The 24,330-nt window shown below is 49.7% G+C and overlaps 1 protein-coding gene across 4 annotated transcripts in view; it reads left to right on the top strand.

The window, feature by feature from the left end:
- LOC106747708 overlaps positions 1-23,706 on the top strand; it is a 35,279-nt gene extending 11,573 nt beyond the window's left edge. For 2 of the 4 annotated variants that reach the window (XM_014625512.1, XM_014625511.1), the window contains exons 4-12: positions 270-563; positions 1,916-2,409; positions 3,131-3,453; positions 7,472-7,676; positions 8,342-8,593; positions 11,227-11,450; positions 12,553-12,644; positions 20,555-20,747; positions 22,330-23,706. In XM_014625512.1, coding sequence (XP_014480998.1) covers positions 492-563; positions 1,916-2,409; positions 3,131-3,453; positions 7,472-7,676; positions 8,342-8,593; positions 11,227-11,450; positions 12,553-12,644; positions 20,555-20,747; positions 22,330-22,655 — 2,181 coding nt within the window. In that variant the 5' untranslated portion in view covers positions 270-491 and the 3' untranslated portion in view covers positions 22,656-23,706. Of the gene's footprint in view, positions 1-269; positions 564-1,915; positions 2,410-3,130; positions 3,454-7,471; positions 7,677-8,341; positions 8,594-11,226; positions 11,451-12,552; positions 12,645-20,554; positions 20,748-22,082; positions 22,269-22,329 lie in introns of those variants that run through there. The other 2 variants (XM_014625513.1, XM_014625514.1) reach the window with 2 other exon arrangements.
- The last annotated feature ends 624 nt before the right edge of the window (positions 23,707-24,330 follow it).

Below are 24,330 nucleotides of genomic sequence, written 5' to 3'. Positions count from 1 at the left end.
GCAGACGTGACTTCCGCCACCCGCGAAAGAAATAACTCCGAAACGGGGAAAAAAATAAAATAACGCGACCGCCACGCGAGAAAATAACCTGAAGAGAAATTCAAATAACGCAAACTACCATATTATAGACGCGGAGGAAGAGAACTTGGAAGACAATTATTTGGAAGAGAGCAACTCTATGGTCGATTTGCGAACTTAGCCGGCGAATCGTCCCGCTGTCATTGCCAAGTCAGTGTGTATCCGCTGTAATCCGCGGCCTTGTCTTCCAGGGATGCTCGAGGGGTCGCGAGTCGGCGAACAGATGCGGCAGTTTGGGGAGTAGCGCGTGTGACACGGGGGATACATCGCAGTCGCAGCCATCGCGGGGGCAGCAGCATGGAGCTGACGGCGGGGCGCGGGACGGCGACCTGCTGTCGTCCGCGATCCGGCGATTCAATTTTAAATCGGCCGGCGGCAGCCGTAGCTGCCGCACGGTGCCGAAAGTCGTGGTCATGGGCTCCAGCACGGCGTCCGAGACCACGATCAACACGAGCACCGACAGCGCAAACACGATGCTTACTATGGTAGGAGCGCGCGGACGTTAACGTTACAAAAACGCTACTTTGTTTTTCGCTCGATTTTTGCGTGCGCTAATTCGAAACGGCGACTGGCTCTGAGAGGTGGTACTCCGGTGGTGTAAATATATGCAAAATTCGGGCGCGAGTAAGCGAGCGAGCGAGTCGTGTGAAGCGACTAATTAAAAAGTAAAATTCAAATTAAAACCGAAAAGCTTGAAATTACGCGGTCAAAGTCGGAGTTACGTTGAGATGCCACGGAGTTTAAATAATTGCGAAGATAACACGGTGAGAAATAATGAGAGGAGGATAAAATAAAATATCATTCGCGAAGTAGTACTAGAAAGGAGTTTACGATACGGAGGGAGAAATAATGAAATTTCTCTCGCTGGTCGAGAGGGCTATCCATAACGAAATACGTCCGGCAAGGGTTCGCAAAACCCGTGTGTACCGTGCGAAATTACCCTTTAAAAAAAGAAAGGGTAAAAATACATAAAGTTGACGTGCTCCCCGTATGAAGAGAATTATAAAAAGGAAATGTTATCGCGAAATGTGTGTATTCACCATCACCGTTCGCCGCTATAAAACCAATTACGAGGAGCGAATAGCGATGTACACAACGCACACAACACGGAGGGAAACATTATTTAAGTGTCCAATTGATCACGGTTATTATTATTTGATTGTCAATATTGACGTTAACATTGAACCGCACCGCGTACTTTTGCGAGGATAGCGCTGCATTTAAATGTTCGTTGTGTAACGCCGGCACAAGCTCGTAAACGTCGCGGCGCGTAAATATTACGTCGGGCGATAATTGATAATCAACAAAAGTCGTGATAATGCATCGAAGAATAGGCAAAGTTGGCGAGCCCTGATGAATCGCCGGGGGAATTCACGCTGCTCGATGTCGCCGGCGAATTCACACAGGTTTTGCCGTTCACGTTCGAATTTAATCAGCGGACTTCGCGTGCTCTCTATCCATATTTCAATCTTCAGCGGTTAAACATACAAAAGCGACCGTACGAGCCTCGTCATACGGACCTCTTTGCCCGTGACGCTCGGGATTCATTCTTAACGCGTTAATAAATACACTCGGTCTTCGTAGAAAGTTCTCTTATCGTCCTCGCAGTGGAACTATGTGTCGAATTTCTTCGTGTGAGCGAATACTTTATCTTCATATAAGATTAAATGTTCTTGGCCTATGAGAATCTTAAATCGATACTGCTAATTCTCTCTCCGTGTACGTTCTCATGAATGTTTGAACGCGAATCGAGCGGAAAACGACGAAAGAGACCCTATAATATTATCGCGACGCAATCATCGGCAGCCGCGTGTGCCACCCGGTTTCCGTTCCCCAGGTGACGACGACGGACGGGGAGCAGCCGGACGACAGTTTCGACTTAATCGACGTGCCGGCCGAGATGTCGCCTCCCGCTACCGACTCGCCGCAACCGTCCATCCACACCGGTCACCGACATCCCGACGAGACCGCGATTAGCCGTTCCTCATCACCGGCGTCGCCCACCTCGCCGATCTCCGTCGCGACGAACCGGCAGACACCGCCGCCGTTGGTACCGTCTTCGCCGTCATCGCCGCTCTGCACCTTCGACGGCACCGAGGCGGGGCCGTCGATGACCCGCTGTTCCCGCTCACGGCTCGACTCGACCCAACCGGACAGTGGCTCGAAGGTGATCACCGGCTGCTCCTTGTCGACCGGCGCGAGTAATGGCACGGAGGGCGCGGTCGTGCCGCCACCTACGCCGATAGTCGGCGCGCACCAGGAGACCCGGTTCAACTTTGGCAGCGGCAGAACGCCGCCCCTACCGGATCTACGGGCAGCGGACTTCTTCAGGTGAGCGAGTTCGCGCGATGAGTCGTTCTGCCCGAATTCCGCTTTCGATCTCGAGGGTGGTTCCGTGGTGACTGAGCGAAAGAGAGAGAAAGAGAGAGGCGGCGACCGTCGTCGGTGAGATGTGGGGATCTTACGTGCGAGGAATGCGAGGCGATGCTGTGCGCGCGGTATCGAGCCGCGGGTCGATAACTCGTACGCGCGACAAAAGTCGTCGCGAGAGCAGCGCGGGAAAATCCGATACATTCAATATTTATTCGTCTTCTCGATCAATTATGAGAGAAATTGACCAAGTTTACGGAAGGGAGGTCCATTTCGAGCGATAATGCGGATAACTTGCTCCATGAGACTACGCCGATTTCAATTCGTTCGATCTCGCATCGCCGGCTCGCACGGTCGATTCCGGATTAAAGATCGCCCCTTCTTTTCCGCTTCGAACAACACCGGGGTTTCTTAAGGGAATTTGGATACCTCTCGCCCACGGCCTTTCTCCTTCTCTCTGCGTCTATTTCTCTCTCTTTCTCTCCCGTCGGGTAAACGCAAAGTTTACGGTCGGAGAATGTACTTTGGAGCAATTTCCGAATCGAGCCCTTTCGCTAGATTTCGCTCTGGATCTCGGGAAACGGCAGTCGGTGTTCTTCGGCTCGGTCGTAAATACGCTCGCTCGCCGCCTCTCTCGTGTAATCACGGCGAAAGCGTAGACCTGCACTTGCTTTGCGTTTAGCACCCCCGTGAGAGGCTCCGTGGATGCGGGCCAGCCCGATTCGGCGGGCGACCCGCGCTCCTCGCTTCGCAACCTGGTCGCCGCGCAGGACAAGCAGAACGCCCGGCTGGGATACCAGATGGATTACGCGAACCTCGGCAAAGGGATCGGCAACCAGGTGAACGCGCTGGATAAGTCTGAGCTGAAGCGGAGTCAAAAGAGGCCCAACATCAACGTCACCACCAATCCGCTCGACATATCGCTCATAGGCGCTCAACCGTGCAACACCCACGGCTGTAACGCTCAGGGTAGCGGGAGCGTCAAGTCGCGGGGACGATCAGCCGGTGAGTTCTCCCGATCTCTCTCTCTCTCTCTCGTAGCACCGCGGAGGACACAGCGTACGTTCGCGTTGCCGAGTCGCTTACAACGCTATTTTCATCAACGCGACGCGAAGATTCGAGTTCTCGCCATTCGCCCCCATCGACGTTGCCCCCTCTTTCTCTCTTTTTTCGTAGCCCGAGGGACGCGACTGTTTCTCTTTCTCTCACTCTCTCTGTCTGTCTTTCTCTCTCTCTCTCACTTTCATTCCCAGCCCGTCCAATTCATGCCCGCGATAATCCACCTGATGAACCGGGATCGCTCGAATGAAGATCGAGCGCGCGCAGCTCGCCATTACGAATTGACAGGCAAGCAAGCGGCAACCTCGGTTAGCATCGATCGCGAGTCAATGATTTCGTCCGCCAGTCGTGTCACTTAGCCGCGCGACGGTATATCACTAACCAGAGTTATTTAAGCATAGCTATCGACGTGACCGGCTCTATAGTTCCGTCGTTTAACTAGTAACTTCCAGTTAACGGACTCGTCGTCTATAGATCGTAGAAAGCGGTGGAAACGCCAAGTCGACGATACGAGCTTTACAGTTCTCTCAGTTATGCCACCTACGACACTCGCACCCCCTGATATCCGACGAGGAACCCTCTTAGCCGAACCGACGACCCGTTCAATGTCATTTTGTCAAAGCGATCGCAGAAGAATCACGACGGCTTGGTTTTGCACTCGTCGGCGAGCCGTCCCGCCGAGGGTCGAAATTACCGGCCGCTTTTCACCCTTGCGTCGTCTTTCTGCGAATCCCACGAGAAGTTTCAAGGACACCTCGCGCTCTCTCGGATAAAGGGAACGAACTTTCGCTAACCAGCAGCACGTTAGCGTTAACTGACATCGGCGCGCGAATCGACCTCCCGTCGTCTGTTCATGTGTATATGCGTGTATCCGTGGCATGTTGCGTGAGTGAGCGAGTGCGTGCGTGCGTGGTTGCGTGCGAGGGAGAGGAAAAACGGGGGGTGGGGGGGAGGCGAGAGAAATGGACGGTACCTCTAAGGAAATGAATTGATGTTCTTTTCTTTCAGAATCTCATCCACTCGTTTCAGCCATTCATTCATGGGTCAGGGTCTTTTTCCCGTTTTGCGCAATAGGTATAACAGCTCGGCGAATAGACGATATAGTCATTCCCGTATCCACGGGGCGGCCGTCGAGAGCGCGATGATGATGGCGATAATGACGATGACGACGATGACTGTGTCGAGACGACGACTATCACGCGACGGTTGCGATAATAATGACGACGAACGCGAACGAGAGCGGCGGATACGACTACCGGGAAACTTTCCGCTATCTTCCGACGGCCGCCTCTTTTTTTGGTGTCGCGTGGATACGCACTATACGGTAACATGCGACTGTGCGAATGCGCTTGGGCTTCTTCTTTTTTGTTTCTCCATCTCTTGCTTACGCTGCATCTCTGTCGTCTCACGTTGTCGATCACACACGCTTGCCCGTCTCTCTTTCGCGCGTATCCCAGACGTCGGCTACGAGCGGCGACGACGACGACGACAACGCTTATCGACCCCGTGGGAGAATGGGGGTGAAAGGAAAAAAACACGGAGATGGATATTACGTCCTTGACGAAAGTCGCTCCCGCGAGACGGTCCTTATGAGAGACGCGCGCGCTCGATGTCGTCGACGTTCTTAATGTCTCCGCTCGTTGTGTCTGCGACGGGTGAAAATCGGCGTCGTAGCCGAGGTGGAATGTCTGTCGCCGGTCTGACGTTTCGATCTCTCTCCGGAAAACGCGAAAATTCGCCTCTGTTGATAATACCGCGCCGAATCACGGCTTAATCGGAGACGCGAGTTCCTTCATCATCGTCGCGGAACCGTATTCGCATAAGTATTCAATGAAATTAACGAGGCTCGACGCGGCTCTCCTCGTCTAAAGATGTTCTTAATGTCGCCGCTAAAGACGGACTTCAGAAGAGTCGATTAAGCCTTTGTCAAGTTCCCTCAATATTTACGGGCTCATGAGCTCGATTTTTCTTCTCACTCTTTCGTCTCGGGAATTATATCTATACTTTCGAAATTCCACGTCAATTTCGTCGAGACGAAAGATAAGATACAAATTTGACTGTCCCGAGAGGAAATTCCGTATTCGAAAGTGTTGTTTTCCGCCGAAGGAAAGCTAAGATCGCATCTCGGCGCTTGGGACTTCCACCTCTTCTTTTGTTGTTTTTTTTTTCTCCTTGGTTTTGTGTGTATCGCGAAATAAAGATATTTATCGTTATAGATTTAGACAGATAGATGAATGGAATAGATATATGGGTAGTAGAGACATAGATAGACACGTAGACTTGTCGACATGCGATATTCATCCCTGGGACGCGATATCGCTCGGCTACGCCGCCGCGAGAAAGGCGAAAGAGGACGCGACTTGGGAATGCGCTTGCAGCTGAATACCGCTGTCGAATCACGCTTTATCGTCACCTGTTTGTTTCTATTCACTGGTTACACACTACCGGGGTGTCCGCGGGATCGCCGTCCCCGCGCTGCCGGTTATCATTCCGTCCGTCACACGTTGCCCGGCGGATGGAATCTCGGTAATTGCAATTGCACGCCGGCAAGACCGAGAGAGCCGGGACTCGAGTTCGCAGATTGCGGAACTTTTGTTTAAACGAGTGAGGGAGGAGGCACGCGTCTTGGAGATTCCCATCGGCGCGCGCGACCTCGTGGGGCAGATCAGAAATTACTGCTATACCGGGAACGAAATCTGGGATGAAAAAAGTTTACGTGCCGTAACTAGCGCTCGCTCACCCGCCCACTCGTAAAAGGATCTCAGCCGTGGTATTATCCGTGAAATTCCGAATTCCATGCGTTTCGAAAAAGAGAAAGAAGCAGCGAAGCTCGCGAAGGTAGGTACGTACGTGCGTAACACGTACGCTAACGAACGTTCGCCCGCGGATTTATCCGACCGATCATGCGATTACCGGATGAACTTTTCCCGCGTCTCGCTTTTCCATCGAATGCCACGCGAATCATCCTCGATCAAATATGCATCCTATGCGATTTATGCGATGAAAAAGGCTGGCGGCTATTCAGGCGGAAATTTTCACACGTTTCACCCGCGCATCTCCAAGGGACTGAAATTCCACTGGACTCTGACTTTTCGAGAATCCGATTTCACGTTTGCTGCGTGCGACTGCGAGTCAATGTAATTTTCGCGATTAACTGATAAAAAAGAGAAGCAAAACTGTTCCCGTGTTATCTCGGATTTACCATTCGCCCTGGATTCTCTCTCTCTCTCCACGTGTCACACGATGACACGCCTGCTCCGCGACGCGAAGTAGAATATTTTTGATACTCGACGCGCAACCGGATTATCAAGTTTCGAAATTGAATCTTCTCGCCAATCAAGCCTCAATTTAATATTCCGCCAAAGTAAACGACACTTGTGAAATTAATCGAAGAGCAAGCTTCTCCCTCGCTTCTCACTTTCGATCCCCCCCCATCTTCGGTTGTTTGTCGGCGGACAAACTGTTCGGGCATTTCTTTGCTGTTTCGAGAGGGGGGATTAGACACCGCGGATTGAAAGCACGTGCGCCGGAGAGATAACAATAGAAAGTACTGAAAAGTGTCGATGCGCAAACGCCGCTCTTATCCCCCGTATTATCCGCAATCAGACGATCTAATCAGATCGGCGCGTCGGAAGCGTCGCCCGCGCCATCATCGTCGCCGTGAAAACAGGCTGAGCGACGGGTGAAACGGCGGTCCCGCACGGATGTGTCTCTCTCGTAAATCCGGCACGCGCGCCTCCCGGCGACCTCGCGAGCAAGGAGGAGGAGAGCCGAGAAAAGAACGGAGAGGGTGACGGCTCGCGTTGGCGTCCGAGGGCGCAAGGGCACGTGCGGGATGCACACAGGGGTCCGGAGGGGGGAGACGACGTCTAATTCCGTCTCGTCTCTCTTCCGTGACCCGCGGAAAAATTCGAACGAGCCCGCCGAGAGTAACGGACTCACTGAATTTTTCATTCCCCGAAAGGTGGGAGCGCCGGCGCCGGCGGCGGCAAACGATCCACCCAGGCTACCATCGTGGTGCAACAGCCGTCCCTCTCGCTGGACGCGCCCGCGGCGACGATCCTGCTGCACCCGGACGCGGACGCGAGACGGCGCGAGGAGAACATGCGGCAGCTGCTGGACGTCGCCAACACCCTCACCCTGCAGGAGATACACGACTTCGAGATGAGGTGCGTATCGATCGCCCCGATTCCTCCTCGGCGGACGACGATGCGTACCGATCGCGGTATCGGGAAGCGATATTTCCAAGATCCCGAGAGAGAAATATGCAAACTCTCGGTAAACATCATCTCGTGTATCTTGAGTGATTCACCGCTGTGGGCAGCGGACACTTTGTCCGGAAATTTTACTTCGAGTTTTTACCAGACGTGTGTATCCGGCTCCCGCAGGTCTCCCGACTCACCGGGAGTCAATACTTTGGACGGACGACGGCGTTATGAGCGACAGAATTCCTGCAGGCGCGCGTGTCACCCCCCTAGATATGCGCGCGCTCCTTTCAGAATATAAAATGTACGCAAATATATATATATTTGCGTTCATGAGAATATATATTCAAATGGAATGCAGAATATATATATATATATATATATATATATATATATGCGAGTTTAAGAATGTATTGTTCCCCGATACTCGAGATGCACTGTGCGCGTTCTCGCCGATAATACAAAAGAATATCCCGTTTCTCAAGCACCCGCGGTGAGCTTCCCCTCGAAAATCTCACCGTCGACTTGAAATTCGCGCGAGACTCTTGACATTTTCGCCTCCGATGAAATTTCCCGAAATATCGCGCGACAACGCCGTTAAGTAACGTCCGGACGGCCCCATCCCGCAGATACGGAAGCCCGCATCACAGCCGCTCGCAATCGGTGAAGGCCCCCGGGAGCCGCTCTTCCGGTCGGCCGAATTACCTGTGTCTTCCGCAACAGAGATCGCGAGTGGCGAGTATGCCCAACACCGGCGTGGAGGAGGAATATTACAGGCTGCGGCACTTCAGCATCACGGGGAAAGGCGTGGTGAACCGGGGCGACTCGCTCAAGAGTCGCAGGTCGCGCTCCAACAACAGCGTCGCGTCCAGCAACTCCAGGTGAGCGCGAAGAGTCACTTTTGTTCGCGTGAAATATTATTAATCGAAAGGCACATCGTGTCGCACCGACGGGGTTCTCGCTCGATAGCTCCGAATTTCCGGAGTCTCTTTCGTCACCGTCCTTGAGAGACGGCGTTATCTCCATTTTTCTCCGCGTTACGTCTCGCGAGAGCTCTTCTCTTCGTCACCGGCGAATTTCGCTGGAAAATTGACGCGTTTTTCCGCTGAATGTCGGCGACGGCCGTGGCAGTCAGATCGTCGACGACGATCGCGCCGATCGTCCTACGGTCGAGCGGTTCGCGATTGTTCCGCTCGGAGGGAACGCGAAATATCTCCGGCGCCATCTCCGGTTCGTCGTCAATGAGGAAGCGTCGCAGCGGGGAGAGGTGAGGGATCGGCACGACCTGGACCGTTGCTCTAGATCGAACGCGTGAGTTTACGTGTGGCGTTCAAGTGACGTAGACACGCGCGTTGGACCTTAAAGCGCGGTCCTCCAGCATCGTTGCAGAGGGGAGGGGGTTGAACTGCACTTCGAGTCCGGGGTAAATGTTCCCATCACAGGTTAGCCCCGTTAAAAAAAATCAGAAACCTCGACTCGTGATATCAAGGTCTCTTAACAGAGCTGATTTCATCCATTTGATGTCGACTTGCAAGTTTCTTCCCCCCTCTCGAAAAAGAAGAGAGATACTCGAATATCGTGTTTCAATTTGCAGCGGTAACGTCTAGCGTTTCCGCCGTTATCTGAGGTGTACTTAACGGCGTGCTTCTGCAATCCGTAAATGTACTCCGTCCGATCTCGCATGTAATAATTCCGCGAGAGAAAAATTCTCCGTGGAAATTCCGTTTGGGATTTTCGTCTATCGATTCGTTCGGAAGTCTATTAATTCAGCGCGAAAGAATATCGTTAGATTCGACATCGATGCGACACCGATGGCGGCGAGAAATCGGGACAAGTTTGTCGCTGAACGTACTCGTAACGTCGCGGTACATTCAATTTCGAAGTAAACCTACCGGTATACGTCTACGTGTTCCGATTTGCCTCACGGCGATATGGCGCGCATAATGTCTATGTGTAACGTGACGTGTGACAAAACATACGTATAATACAGTGCGGGACTAACGAGCGGAGTACTAGCGACGCAAGTAACTAGCCGCTGCCATTGTCGGCGTTGATCTTGTTATTCAGATTCCGCAGACCGAAACGTGAAACGTTGAATATTCATACGCGGAGCAAATAAACCTATTACGATTCTTTCCCCTGTTCTCCGTACGATACATAATTATCGAGTTTGATATCGATATCTGTCCAAGGTGAGAGACAGGTATCGCGTTTTCGCGTCAGACACGTGGGCGCGGAAGAATAAGAGTTCGTGTCGAAAGCGCGAAACACAAACTCCGTGACCGAAATTCGAGGTCGTCGCCTGTATGAAAACTTCAAGCGGGGAAGGGGGAGAGGGGCTCGATTATAGATTTATATTTGACACTGAGAAGAAAAAATGGGAAAAGAAGGTAAAAGATCCCGGCGAATTAAGCCGCGCCGAGCGCACAGAAATCTATTTCCCCGTCAATCCTCGGCGGGATCTTGATTTGAGGCTTAGTTGCCGAGACATTTAAATTTGAAAATTCGGAAGCCGCCGTTAGCACGCGAGGGCGGCTACGGTGGGGCGTCTGACGAAATTTTCCAGCGAGGTGAAATCGTCTTACATGCTCGGGGAACACGTTCCTCCCCAAGTTTGACGGGAATCTCTTACGAGACGCCTTGTCTTGCTCGGGTTCATTGCTTATTTAGGCCTAGGAGGAATTTCAATTTGTGCGTGTTACAAACGGAATCGTGTCGCGACGCCCGGTATTCGTTAGAACGAATGTTTTCGCAAAACGAATGATTAAACAGAAATCTACTCTGTTGTGTCTGGGGAAGGAAATTATTTTGACGAAGAGACCAGAGAGAGAGAAAGAAAGAGAGAGATACGCGAGAAAGATAAGAATCTTTCTGAGATATATTCTGCGTCCCGCAAAGTGCTACTCTCTCTCTCTCTTTCTCTCTTTTTATCCGGACTCGGACTACTTGCGCCATATGAAGCTAAGTAAAAAGCTTCTAAAAGTATTTACAGTTTCTCGTTGTCTTCAAACGTTTCTTAATGAGAAATCGCTCGTTTCGTCGATTTCTGTCGAGCGAAAATCGCGCTTCCTAATAGAATATATCTCATTATTACATTCACGCTGGAGAATCATTCGTTTTGTTGTGCACGTTTTATATGCCCGAAAATATAATAAAAATCTCATTCCGCTCTTTAATTATGGCTATTAAAAGAAAAAAAAGATTGCGGTGTTTAGCGTGTTAAATTATGTTTTCACAGCTGCACGCGAGAACGCGATTTATTAGACTATACATAATAACGAAGCCGCGGCGTTTTTCGATTTATTTTCTCCTCGAACAGCACACGTGAAATGCGTAATGGTCGCTCGTTTCGAGGAGAATAATTTCTCCCGTTTTAAACGTACTTAACATTCCAACAAGAGACAATCGCGAGCGAGTCGCGCGAAATCCTCGCTCGCGAGGGAGAATGTGAAATCGTATGTCCCCACCGCCAACAGAGGGTCTAGCTGCATCCCTAATCTCGATACGCGCCTAGCCTTTCTTCTATTCGACGCAGCACGGAGCACCTGACGGCCTCGTACCCAGGATCGGCGCGGAACTCGGCGGCGGGCTCGTTGGCGAGCTCGAGGGAGAGCAGCGCGTCCCAGGGCCCGGCACCTTACCGTGTTCTTATGCTGGGCGCCCCCGCCGTCGGCAAGAGCTCCTTGGTGTCTCAATTTATGACTTCCGAGTACCTGCACGCCTACGACACTTCGATCGGTGAGTCGTCGTTGCGCCATCGCTGCCGTAAAATCCATCGCCTCTCCTCCCCCGCATGTTCCTCGCCCCGTCGAAGAACGCGAGTGTGTGTCAGCGATCGATTCGCGGCGCACGTGGCCCCGCGCGAGAATCGCGATTCTCCGAGCGAAGCTCTCTTCTCCGAACCGCGGGGAGCGCGAGTGAACTTTTCCGCGGTTCCTCTCGAGGATTTTCCGCCGCGCGAGATCGCTTTGCATTGTACGTTGTCGCGCGGGACAGCCCCGTGGCGCGCTGTTCTCGCGACAATCCGCGAAACAATTCGAAGTGGAAATACTCGTGACAGCGGTCAACGGAAATATTTGCACACCCCTTTCAACGCGGCTTCCCCCGCGGGCGTGACGCCGCGCTGAAAGGAGAAATATCGCGCCGCGCGATTCAATGCACCGCCCGGGTCGAAATTTTCGTCCTGATGTTAAACATTTACATCTTCTACGACACAGTAGGAGCTAAGATAGCGAAATAGGTTCTCAATTTCAATTTTTAATAATTTAATATAACTTTTTTGGACGACTCTGATGACGCGTTAAATATCCGTTTCCGCTGTTTTAGCGTGAAAACCCAGCAAACACCAAGTAACATTGCATCGATCTTATAATTTCCCAACGTAACTGTTATGTTACATAATGCGTTATATCGTACTTACATTATTGCGTTGGAAATGATAATATTAATGTAATATCGCTTGGTGTTTGTTGGAAATAGGTTGTTGAAGGTAGACATTGAAATATTCAATCTGTAGAATTGAAAGTTCGAGAAAGAAGTTATAAAAAGTATCGGCATCGTCAAAGTGGGTTTTTATTAGACTACAAGTCGTCCAAGTAAGCGCAAAGTTAATCTTTAAGAGCATCGGAGGCAGCATCAAAATATCGAGTCGAGGCGTGGTGCTTCCCGACGCAAAACGTCGCGATTTATTTCTCTCTTTTCCGCCCACCCGTTGTTGTGCGCTGCCGAGTCGAACCAAGAGTCATCCGATGATCGTCGACTAATTATAGAGTCTAATTATATGTACTCCTGCCCGGAGCGTCCACTTATACTCCCCCTCCGTCGCTTTCGTTTATTCCAGACGACGAGTCCGGCGAGAAAACTGTCAGCGTGCTGTTGGCCGGCGAGGAATCGGAATTGACTTTCATTGATCATTCCTGCGCCGAGATGACGGTGAGTTAGCGGTGTGCTCTTCTATCAGAATAGGTCATCTACCGCACGTCTATATCACTCGGGCGACCAGACGTCGCTGTCATCGTTATCGTCGCTGTCATTGCATTTCGCGAGGTGGAAGTCACGAAACGCCGCTCGCTCTCGGAACAAAATCGCCCCTCCCCGAGAACGACGACAGGGAAATGTAAATCTCTCCTTTTCTTACCTTCCTCCGATCGACCAGACTACCCCCAAAGTGAATATCTCACTCTCGGCGACGACGAAAACGAAAACGACGATCGATCGTATGCGCGCGTGTACGGGAAAATAGAACTATGAAAAATTCAGTCGCGTTTTGTCGGGGGAGGGGGACAAAACGGCGAGATAATAAGAAAGAGGCTAACACGATTAGCAAAGTTCGCGAGACGAGGGACCCTCGCGAATTTTCATAGTCAATTAATCACCGATGCGCACCCGCTCACTTTCCGTGGCCCCGAACTAATCATCCTCACCGCATGCTCGATCTCCAGCCGCCCCCTACTCGTGCAACGAGCAGGCCTGGTCGTTTTCGTCGCGTTCACGGAGGCCACCTCGAGCCTTGTACGGAGTGCTCTCTCTCTCTCTCTCTCTTTCTCTCACGACGGGGGCAATGTAATCGAGTTAACCCGCTGTCGGGGGGTTGGGGGCAGCCAAGGGGACAGGGTCGAAAGGGATCGCGGCGGAGGCTCCGGGGGACGCGGTGTGTGTGCTTTTGTACCGCGGGAATTAAATTAAAATCCATTTTCCACGGTGGGCGAGCTGACGCGCGCTGCGAATGTGCGACTCCGCCGCAATATACATACGTACACTCGCGTACATTCACATTCGGCGGGGGGGAGGGTGACTACGAGGCCGAGTAGAACGCCGCCACGCTTCGCCAGACAATTTCAATCGAATTTGCCCTTTAATTAAAACGTACGTTCGCAGCGCTGTTCGGCGTGTACGGTTGTATCACGCGGTCAGCCGCTGCTCGCTAGCGGCTCGTTCGCTCGCTCGCGGTCGAATCTCGCATGTCTCGGGCGAAACGGCAACGATTGCTCCGCAAACCGGAGGCGGCGGTGTCGGCGGCGGCAGCTGCGATCGAACACGTAGCAGCTGCCGCGCCGATGCGCGAATTTCCCGAATTCCACGGAATTCCGGCGACCGAAGGCCGTGCTCGCTCGTTCCCGGCGCGAGCCCCTGTTATTCTTGGTATTACCGAAAAGTCAAGGCTGATCGCTAATCACGTCACACCGCCGCGAGGCTCTAACGCCGTCCGCGATCCCGTCGATAGTCCTGGGATTGTATTAGGTCGGTCTATCAGGTTAATGCGTATTTACTACGCGACCCGCCCGCCTGCGATCGATTTCCGCCGGACGGACGGAAGAGTTACGTATTCGTTGTCGAGACGGTAACGAATTATCGCCGACGACGGTGGAGATTACGCTCGCGATTAATTTCAATCGGATTTCACCTCGATGAAGATCCCCGGAGTTGGATTACCTCGCGTCGGCGAATCGAAGGAGAAGCGTCCGAATTTCTCTCTTTTTTTCTTCTCGGCAAGAAGCAGCGGAGTCTCTCGCGCGGGAACGATAACGCGAGTCGCGAAAGTGCCGTAATCCTCGTTTAAACATTCAAGTGGAAATTGCAGCATTGTTATTCCGTGAAATATGTCGTGCGCGCGCGCGAGAGAGAGAGAGAGAGCGAGGCTCTGGGAGCGTAGTGTTTCCAGCAGGGTGCACCTACTACGGGGAGATAGATTACGTAAAAATGGATCCCTACGCTGAGGCAATATACGCCGCGGTATAAACTGTAATTCATCAGCAGCGGTTAGCGGCGGTTTACGCTTACGATACGGCATCCATTATTCATAACATTAAACATCCAATATTAACTAAACCCGCTGTTAAACGCGTGCAATTATTTCGACAATGCATGCGAAATAATATTATATTATGCACAAAATGTCAGAGTAGCGGGCGTTGCTGCAAATGTTAGCTGCGCAAATTTTTTAAATTATCGCGATTTTTACGGCATTCCCCTCGCCCCCCCCCCCCCCTTCCGGGACGATTAATGTCGAGGGTGCAGAAAAGATTAAAGAGTGCAAATTTGATGAAGTAATTCGCGTAAGTGAAATAAATGACGACGTTCATCCGGTGCGAATAAATGTTCGAAAAAGGTACGGCTTGTCTTTCGTCGCGCAACACTCGCGGATTAATCCGACCTGAAGGACGGGAAAAATTAAGAAGTTGCGCGAAAGAAGCTCGCGCGCGTAATCAAATTTTCACCGCGGAAAACCGACTATAAATTGAGAGAAGCTCTCCCTCTTTCTCTCTCCTCTTCGCTAAGGGAAAACTTAGGAGTGCCTTGTATCCGTTTCGCATTTACGCGAATCCGTTAGCAAGGTCCGCCGACAAAGTAAAGCGCGCAAGTGACGCTTGACCGTACCACGTGGTGGTTTTAAAATCGAACACCTCTGTATATTTTATTTATTTAATTATATCAAATACGCTGACACAACGCGCGCGCGACGCGCCCGAGGGTGTTTTCTTTTCACGCGCGAATTCCTCGCCGGTTCGTTGTTCATCAACGCGCTTTTGTTCGACTGCGCGCACACACACACACACACGTATGTAGAAAATCGCAAAGAGAACGAGGTGCGCACGCAACCGTCGGCTTTTCCACGCGCGCCGCTAATAGTTCTTTCGCTTATCACGACTTTAAATTAAAGGGGGAATCTAATTAACAAATTGAATCACACTCTATGGTTTTAAGGGAGAAAGAGAGCAGCGAAATGAAATCGAATTGCGGCTCCGGCGAAAGAGTCGAAAGCGATAGCGTGAAACGCAAGAGTGATCCTCAGGGTACGGCACTCGCAGAATTTCTCATCCACGTCGAGCTGTTAATTAATCGGTACGAACGTCGACCGGAGTCGACGTCCCGACATCTCTCCCAATCTCCCGACACGCCGGCAGTCACCGGTATATTAACATTTCACGATATATACATTTGATATGTACGGCAAATAAGCGGTTAACACCTCGCGAACTTTATTACTCCCTATCGGGACCCGTCATCAAGAAATACGCCCCGATCTAACCCAGTCACGACTGCCTCTTCGACCGACATTACTTTCCACATTAGCGACGCCGACTACGCTCCCGCGCGAAAATTCCCATTTAGAGCAATGTTATCCCCCCAGCCTGCGGTCCGTCTGGCATCCAAATGCGGCGCGACAGTCCGATTTGCGGTCTGTGTGTAACCGACCAAGTAAGAGTTATCGCGTGACGAGTTAACCGCTCTCTCGCGGTAAGCTCCGGGAGAATGAGCGAGCAAACGAGAGAGAGAGAGAGAGAGAAAGAAGCCAGGGGGTAAGAAAGGACCTGAGGGGGTTAACGAAGCGTTCTTCGTTCTCTCCTGACCGTTCAGCCAAGCGTGGCCGAGTCATTGACGAGCATCGAGCCATACCGCGCGTTCGACCGTTAAGCGCGGTCGATCCCTATATATTCGATATCACGAGGCGCGCCTTTGATACAGTTCAAGGTAATTCTTTCGTATAATCGTTCGCAAAATCGCAGCACACCCGCTCCTCTCTCTCCCTCTCTCGTTCTCCCTCTCCCATCTTTCCCTTCCTGTGTGGGTTCGCTGCTATCTTAACCTTTAACGGATGGCTGCGTTAACGTCGTTCAACGGTAACCCCGGTTCATCCCTTTCCCTTAGACGACGACGGGCAACCCGGGTCCGGAATGCTTCTATTTTTGCCAATGAGAAGAAAGAGAGAGAAAGTAGGCCGGAAAAAAAGAGACCGGTTGTCGAACGTTCGCGCTACACGACATCTGAAATGCGTCCCGACATTGGCCGTGTGCGGCGATTCTCGCGCGCAAATCGTCGGATATTATAATTATTGGATTTTACGCATTACTCTCCTCCCGTGGAAAGATGCTTTGAAAAGCGGATATCGCTTTTTTTTTTCACTTTTATAAAAAGAAGTGCGAACCGATGCCGCACAGATGGGAACGGTGCTCCGTTCTCCCGCGCGCCGAGCAGACACTTGAAAACCGGGAGAGACATTTACGGCACTTAGAGCTAAGCCTGGTTCAGTTGGCCGGGATTACCCGTTTCGACTCGGTCCGTATATTGTTCTCGGCTTTTTCGCGCAAAATATACCCGCGGAAATATAATTTACGTCCCCTACAATGATTTTAAGCTGCCCCTCCCTTCATGCCCTCTTCCCATGCTGACGTTCTCTTTCCCTACCGTTTTTGGAAAGGGTTTCGCATCGAAGCGAACTTCGTTACGGACACGGCAATCATGAAACAGAACGAAAATCTAACCCAGCATTACTATTTATTGCTTACAGCGAACATTTTGAGTGGCTGTTACAGCAACGTGCCATTGCAATTATACACGTTCCGGGGAAACTATGCCACGTAGCACGAACGGGACAACGATAAGCGGCACGATCGCGAAATTCGATTGTATTTCAAAAAGAAAAGCATTTCAAGAGGAGGAGGGGAGCCGTTCTTTGAAATCCCCAGGGTTTTCCTTACGGCCGACAATACCGCGATAGCATCGGCACTGTCGCGACTGTCTAATTGAAACGACGCGCATTGCTGAGCGTATTTGGCGCAGGTGCTCTCTCTCTCTCTCTCTCTCTTTCTCTCTCTTTCAAATAGCCGAGAGAGTACTCAGCTTTACAAAAAAGAAAAAAAAATCCGCCATTGAGGTCATGAGAGTCGATTTTACATATCGATGTACCGATAAAAATTGAAGAGTGTGAAAAATAATAGTTCTCCACGTGACACCGCGGGTCACGGTAAATCACACGATTGTGAATCGCAGCAACGCAAGGATTAATGTCGTTCTCGTGTATCGAGAACGTGCGGCGAAACCGATCTGTCAGGCTTTCGGGTATCAAGTTATCAAGCACTCGTAATGAATAACCACGGTTACCTTTGATCCTTTTGGTTCTAACGATTTCGTGTCAAAATCGCGCATCTGTTTCGCGCTGTATATATACGTTAAATACTTGAATTTTACACATGGTCTATAGAAGAAAGCTGACACTCCTCGATTCGTTGGGTCGCAACGACGTATCGACGTTAACAATAAAAGTATCGAGTTTGAAAAAAAAATGTTGGAAGCTTCTCAATTACGATCGCGCGCACGACGAAGACAGGTTTTATAACAACTTCGCTTGCCCCCGCGATACAATGTGTTCCATTTTTATTTCCTACTTCACGCGTAATCGTTCGCCATAACCGTAAACGCGATAAGCCGGCCGCTTCTTTTGTATGAGTTATGCCAGTAAACGTGGCACAATAGCGTGGCGCGCTTCTTAAGTTTGCTTTTATAATATACTTCCATAGAGGAGGAGGTTTTTCTCTCAACGATATATTCATACAAAAGACACGCTTCTTACGGCGCATCTACGGCGAAGAACAAAAAATAGCTCCGTCTTCGTGGGGTTGAAAAGAAATCAAGAATATTCTTTTATAAGCTACTTGTAGAGCGGAAGGATTAAGCGCGCAACGACGCAATAGACGTGGCTTTTCATTGGACTTACGGAACAGGGAAGAATTGTGAGAACGTGTGTGGATTAACTTGCATTTCGCTAGGTTTTTCGTATTTTTGTAACACTATGTAACAGAAACGCTCCCGTAAACGCGATCGAACTGTTTTTGCCCGCCTTCTTTGTTCATAAAGAAAAATACGACGCGACCGCGCGACCACAATCTACCGGTCGACATCACTCGTCCGACTTCATCGGAAAGGGCAACGATGAAGAGATCAATACAATTCGAGAGTTTCAACCGCATACACTTCGTTCGGAGGGATAAAAATACGATGAAAAGATTTTCGATGTGAAATAAAACTATGAAATTGCTCTTTCACCAAAAAACAATGTGTAAAAATATATGTGACGGAAATTATTTCGATCAAAATTATAAAATCTTTGCGTCGCCTCCCGAGTCGAAATTTTAGTTTTACGTTGATCCTGCAAATTCCGTCGAGTTTGGAGGATCAATAAAGAATCTTGAAATATATTGTCCTATCTGAATGCTGCAGTTACTTACTACCTTTGAAGAAGCTCGAAGGAGCACAGAATTCAAGAATTATTTAATATCCGATCATCTCACTTTATTTCTTACCAGAATTTAATCTGTATTCTTAGACTTTTCTCAGTCAAAAATATATTAATTATATAAACTGAGCGGTAAAAGTGGAGAATGTGAGATAAGAGAAGAATGAATAATCCAATAAAAGTTGGCGGGAAAATGTGTAAGTAGAAGAAACAACACATTTTAATCTCATCTCTTCCCACTTTGTTTTTTTATGTTTGAAGATTCAATGAGATTTTAATTTCTTAAAAGAACTAATTAGACACTTAAAGGAAAAGATAACAGTGATGTGCTAATAATGTTGTCTGTGTATTTACGAATAGATTTAAATTTAAATTCAGATTCCGTACAACACAAGGCCAAGCAGAAATAAAAAAGCATCGGCAGATGTAAACAAGATTGTATTAGCGGTCCAAGGAGCATTATTAAACGTAAAAAAGTCAGCTATTTCAAGATTTACATTATATCGCAAGGCTGGCATTCAAAGTTATAAATTATGCAGAACATCTTTCAAAACATAATTAATTACACAGATTCGTATTCATAGACTGGTTGGAATCAACGTGTCTTATATGAAATAATGTAACAAGCGCAGATACGAGGACGAGCAATCCGAAATCAATAAAGCTATAATGATTTGTCCAATGATGACTGACTACGAATGTCGGCCTAATTTCGACTCGGGTATTTCTCTCTACTCTCGATAAATTCGTCACGTGTCCGTTAAAAACGGAGATCTGCTGTACGGCAAATGATTTGACATATCTTGAAACGTATGATGTATCATTGCCGGTGTCTCCTGCGCCCTCCATCCTTCTCGATCCAGCATCCTGCTCCCGACTGCTCCGAGTACTTTGCCGTGACACTGACACTCGCGCAGATACGATTCGATCGGAGCACATGTTAATGAACGCGATATCGACGAGAGTCAGATTAAATAGTCCAAGAGCCGACGAAATATTTGAATCAATCGACGGGAACGATGAATAACACACACCGAGATGCACGTGCTCCGTGTCTGTGCGCCCCGCTCGTCGACCGAAGCGTAATGGAAACACTCGGGAAAGCGCGCGAGGGTATTTTCGACCTCCTTGAAGATCCGGAATATTTTAATTGTTGCGATCGGGATAATATTCAGTGATAAGCGGCGCGCCACTTTACGACCGATGAAAGGGCATAAGTTTACATTTCTTCTGGCCGTTATCTCGGCACTCTCGCGATACCACTGCCGAGCGTTAGTGACGTCATGTGCCAACGAGTTATGACTCCCGTCGAGCGATAAAAATATCTCGCCCACTTTTGAAACATATGCAGTCGGATTCTCGTCGACATCGCCGTAATTAACATGCGTTTCTCCGATTGACCTGTATCCAAATGAATATCCAGTGGTATTCGAAGCTCCGTAACGAAGCGGCCAGAAACACAATGCTGAATCAGGAAGGTAGAGCGGAAAAAACATGACGCACGGACGACGCATAGATGGATTTTCAATGCGATCTCAATTAAAACTCCCCGAGCTTTCTCGTAATGCCGTGTTGAGAATTTCAACTTTTCGATCGACGAGTTCGGTTTATGGTTTATTTAATACTTTAATTTGGTCGAGCGAGTTTAATCTTTCTCTCTCTCTCTCTCTCTTTCTCTCTGGAAATTACCCAGATGATTATCAATACAAAACGGCCGTTTCGCGCGCAACAAGCAAATCATACGCCTCATGAATTGGAAATAGGGACTGCCAAGCTCCATTGTTGCCCGTCAGTGTTAATGTGTGTCCGTCATGATTAATGCTTGCAGCCGGAAAATTGCATCGCGACGTACGAACCGCACGCGTACTGCGTCGTCTATTCTACGACCGATCGGACATCGGTGCGCGTCGCTGAGGAGGTCCTCCAGTCCTTGTGGCGAAGCGATCACGTGTCCGCGAGGGCGGTGATTCTCGTGGGGAACAAGATCGACCTGGTTCGCAGCCGACTGGTGTCGACCGAAGGTAACGCTTTTTTCCTCCCCCCTTTTCCCCTCACGCGTATAAGTGACGAATGTCTTGCGGAATTCGCCGCGACAACGTGAAAATTTTCGTTCGCGGGTAGTTCGCCTCGCAGGCGCTTATCTATTGGTCGTCGTCGGGGTGGCATTTAGCGCGAAACGCGAGATATAGGACGACGTAGATAACGTGAACGCGCGCGTAAACGCAGCATTCTCGCTCGTTTTCCATCTTTCCATCCCCGGTGACGCGGATTCTCCGAGAGCAACGGAGCGAGCGAAAGCTATTTAACCCCTGAGCGGACGCGCGGATATTGTATAGAACGCGCTACTGTTCCTGTACTCTTAAACGTGACTAGATTAATTGCATCTACCTCGTAATTACGTTTTTCCTCCCGCGTGATACCGCCTTCGACCGTCTTGTTACGTATCGTTGCGAGCTCGCGTGTAATTTACGTCCGCGCCAACGGCTTCGAAGTCACGTCGATAGAATCGTTTTACATCGCCTACTCGAAAACTGAAGCGACGAGGGCGGCGAGGTACCGCGAGGCTCTCACCTAATTTTCCGCGCTTTTAGTTTACCGATTAGAGGCAAATCGCGTTTGCGTTTTTATGCCGTCGGTCGTTTATTCGCGCGAGATTCTCCGTCTTAAGACGCTCCGAAGATGCCGCGCAGCGACTCCATCTGAAATTTCTCATAAAACTCGAAAAACACGGCTGAAACGTCCCTTGAATTTTAAACTCAAATCTAAATTAATCGCTGTTAGTTAAAAAAACAATCTAAAATCCGAAAGGTCGCGGCACTCTTCGAGCTTTATATGTGAAATATCAAATAACTATAACGTTTTTTGAGAGGAAAAGAGTTAAAGGGGTATTCTCATTTCGAACGTTTGGTTTGGTAAGTGATTTTAGGTTTCTCTTTTAATATTATAAAACTCACAATTTTAAAATTATGCATAAACATTTATCCACGCTTTAACTATATACAATAATTTCTACACATTATTATCTGCAATATTAATAAGATTATAAATAATTTGCAATGAGCACGAAAGATTGGTTGTTACGATTCCGAACGTTTGTAGGCTTCTGAAATCAAAAAAACGGCAGAAAAATTATTAAACGACATATATTTTGTGGCTATCGTGAATATCTCGCGGCGAAATCAATAGCTCGAATATTTCGATATTTTTAGGACTCCCAAACCTAAAAAAATAACTGACCAAACTCGATTTTACCTTTTATTAAATTCTACTGTTTTATAAATAATCATTTTTTATTTTCCATCGTAGTAGAGACGATAGCCACAGGTTTAATCATTTTTCCGCCGTTTTGGTTTCAGAAGCCTACAAACAACGTCCGGAATCGCGGCATGCAAAACTTTCAACGCTGCACGAAATTATGTGTAACTTTATTAATATTAAAAATAACAATGTATAGAGATTACTGCACATGGTCGAAATATAGATAAACATTTGTGCACTTTTCAAAAGATATCTTACAGTTTTTCGCAAAGAAGATTTCTAAAACATCACCTGCAGAACGACGTTTCAAATGAAAATATTCCCTGTAATCGCCTCCGTTTACAGAGGGCAAGTCCATGGCGACGTCTTACGACTGCAAATTCATCGAGACGTCCGTCGGCATCAATCATAACGTCGACGAGCTGCTGGTCGGCCTGCTGACGCAGATCCGCCTGAAGCTCGAGAACCCCGAGAGGACCAGAGACGTGTTCCGAAAGCGGTCGCGGAAGAACCGCAGCAAGTCGCCGCTCGGCTCGTGCTCGGAGAACAACTCGCCTAAGAAATACCGCGGCAGCCGGACCAGCACCAGTCTGAAGGTGCGCAATTTGCTCGACAAGGTGTGGGCGCGCGACAGCAAGTCCAAGAGTTGCGAGAACCTGCACGTGCTGTAAAGCGCATCGCCGCGCGATCGAGGATGTATCGATCCGTTTCGAGCTGGGCCGTCCGCAGGTCCGTTCCATCGAACGTCTTGCGCTTCGGAGTCTTCGGGGAATGAGCGACAGTGACTGTCGCTATAGCGCGCGCGGATCGTCGCCGGAGAAGAAGGCAGGTATCGACCGCTTCGAGTGTCCACCCGCGATTCTTCCGGCCGCGTTTCTCGACGTCGCGTGTCCCGTCGGCGGACTTTCCGGACGATATCTCGTCGCTCGCCGGCGAGGCCTACGCGTATGCGCGCGCTCAGAGTCGTCGATTTTCTCGGCGGGTTACTTTCCACTGTCGGCGGAGGGATTGAATTTGATTTCGCCGACGGTGGGGATGATCCCGCGTCTCAGCTCGCGGTCGTCGATTATTTTACGACCCGCGTGACTACTTTTCTATCGCACTTGGCGGCAGCAAGCGGCGCGTGAAAAGGGGACAAAAATCCGTCGGGTTGACGGGTTTCTCCCCGGCCGTTTTCTCGCGGCTCGATCGCGTTCCTTCGAACGAGCCGAACCTTTTGTAGCTCGTATAAATACCCGGGGCGAAGGGAGAAAGATGATAAAAACGCCCTTAATCCCGACGTTCCGCGAGGGTGCAATTTTTGTGATTACCGTAAAACGTAAATATAGGCCACGCGGAGGGGGGCAAGTCCAAGCGGTATCCCGTGCGTAAAGCAAAATGCCCGTGAGGTGAAGCGAGCCGGCAATCGGCGCGAAGATTGCCGAACTCGTTATCGCGCATAAGCGAAGACCATTATAGACCGCGAGAGACCAAGGGAATCGATCCTTATTGTTCCACTCGACGGATCGCCGTGAATAGTTACGTTCGCCGGCGCGTAAACGCGGCCGACAATAAGCGCCGCGCGAATTTCCCTTACGGAAAGCGAGTATACGACGCGAATTATTTCCATCCGCCGAATTTTCGCGCGTTTTTCATTTTACATTTCGAGATCTCGACGAGGATCGACTACCGGGAATCGATCTGCGAGCGTGCTGGATATCCTTTTCGGCTATTTCGACGGGGGGGGGGGGGGGATGTCCCGTGNGGGGGGGGGGGGGAGGATGTCCCGTGTAATTCCGGCATAGATATGACAAATATGGCGCGAAGGCCATTCTCTAACAGCCGTTGAAACAACGGCTATCCGATCTTTTCGGCCGACGATACGATATTCTGCGCGCAGGAACTGCGGGAAATGCCGACACACGCCGGGTAAGTAAAGTTTTCCTTGAACGACATGGAGGAGACAGGAGGAGAAACTTTTTGACACACACACACACACACACGCCAAGATCTTGATCTCTCTGAGAAAAATGGGAACATTTCGGATCGAACGCGCGGTGATCCGTATTATTGCCTCGCGTTCGCCGCTAAAGCGCGAGGCGCCACGCCGAACAATTACTCGTAAATTGTTTCTTGTAACGACACGCCCGGCATTCCAGGGCGTACACTCTATGAGGACCACTGCGCTAAAGCAATACGGTCGGTCAGTGATGGTAAAATGTCGCGACACTTATTGAAATTCTCACTCGAGTTTATTCTCGTTCATTATCCGCACAAAAGCATAACTTCGACAATTATTCGAGAGGCTCTTACCGCTCACTCTCTCTGTACGCCAGGAATTAGAGCCATTTATCTCGAAGGTATAAT

Source organism: Dinoponera quadriceps, unplaced genomic scaffold, assembly GCF_001313825.1.
Source record: "Dinoponera quadriceps isolate SergipeBrazil2010 unplaced genomic scaffold, ASM131382v1 scaffold1395, whole genome shotgun sequence".
Taxonomy (NCBI): Eukaryota; Metazoa; Arthropoda; class Insecta; order Hymenoptera; family Formicidae; genus Dinoponera; species Dinoponera quadriceps.
The sequence above is the reverse complement of the archived record's forward strand: the minus strand, read 5'-3'. Positions and strand labels throughout refer to the sequence as shown.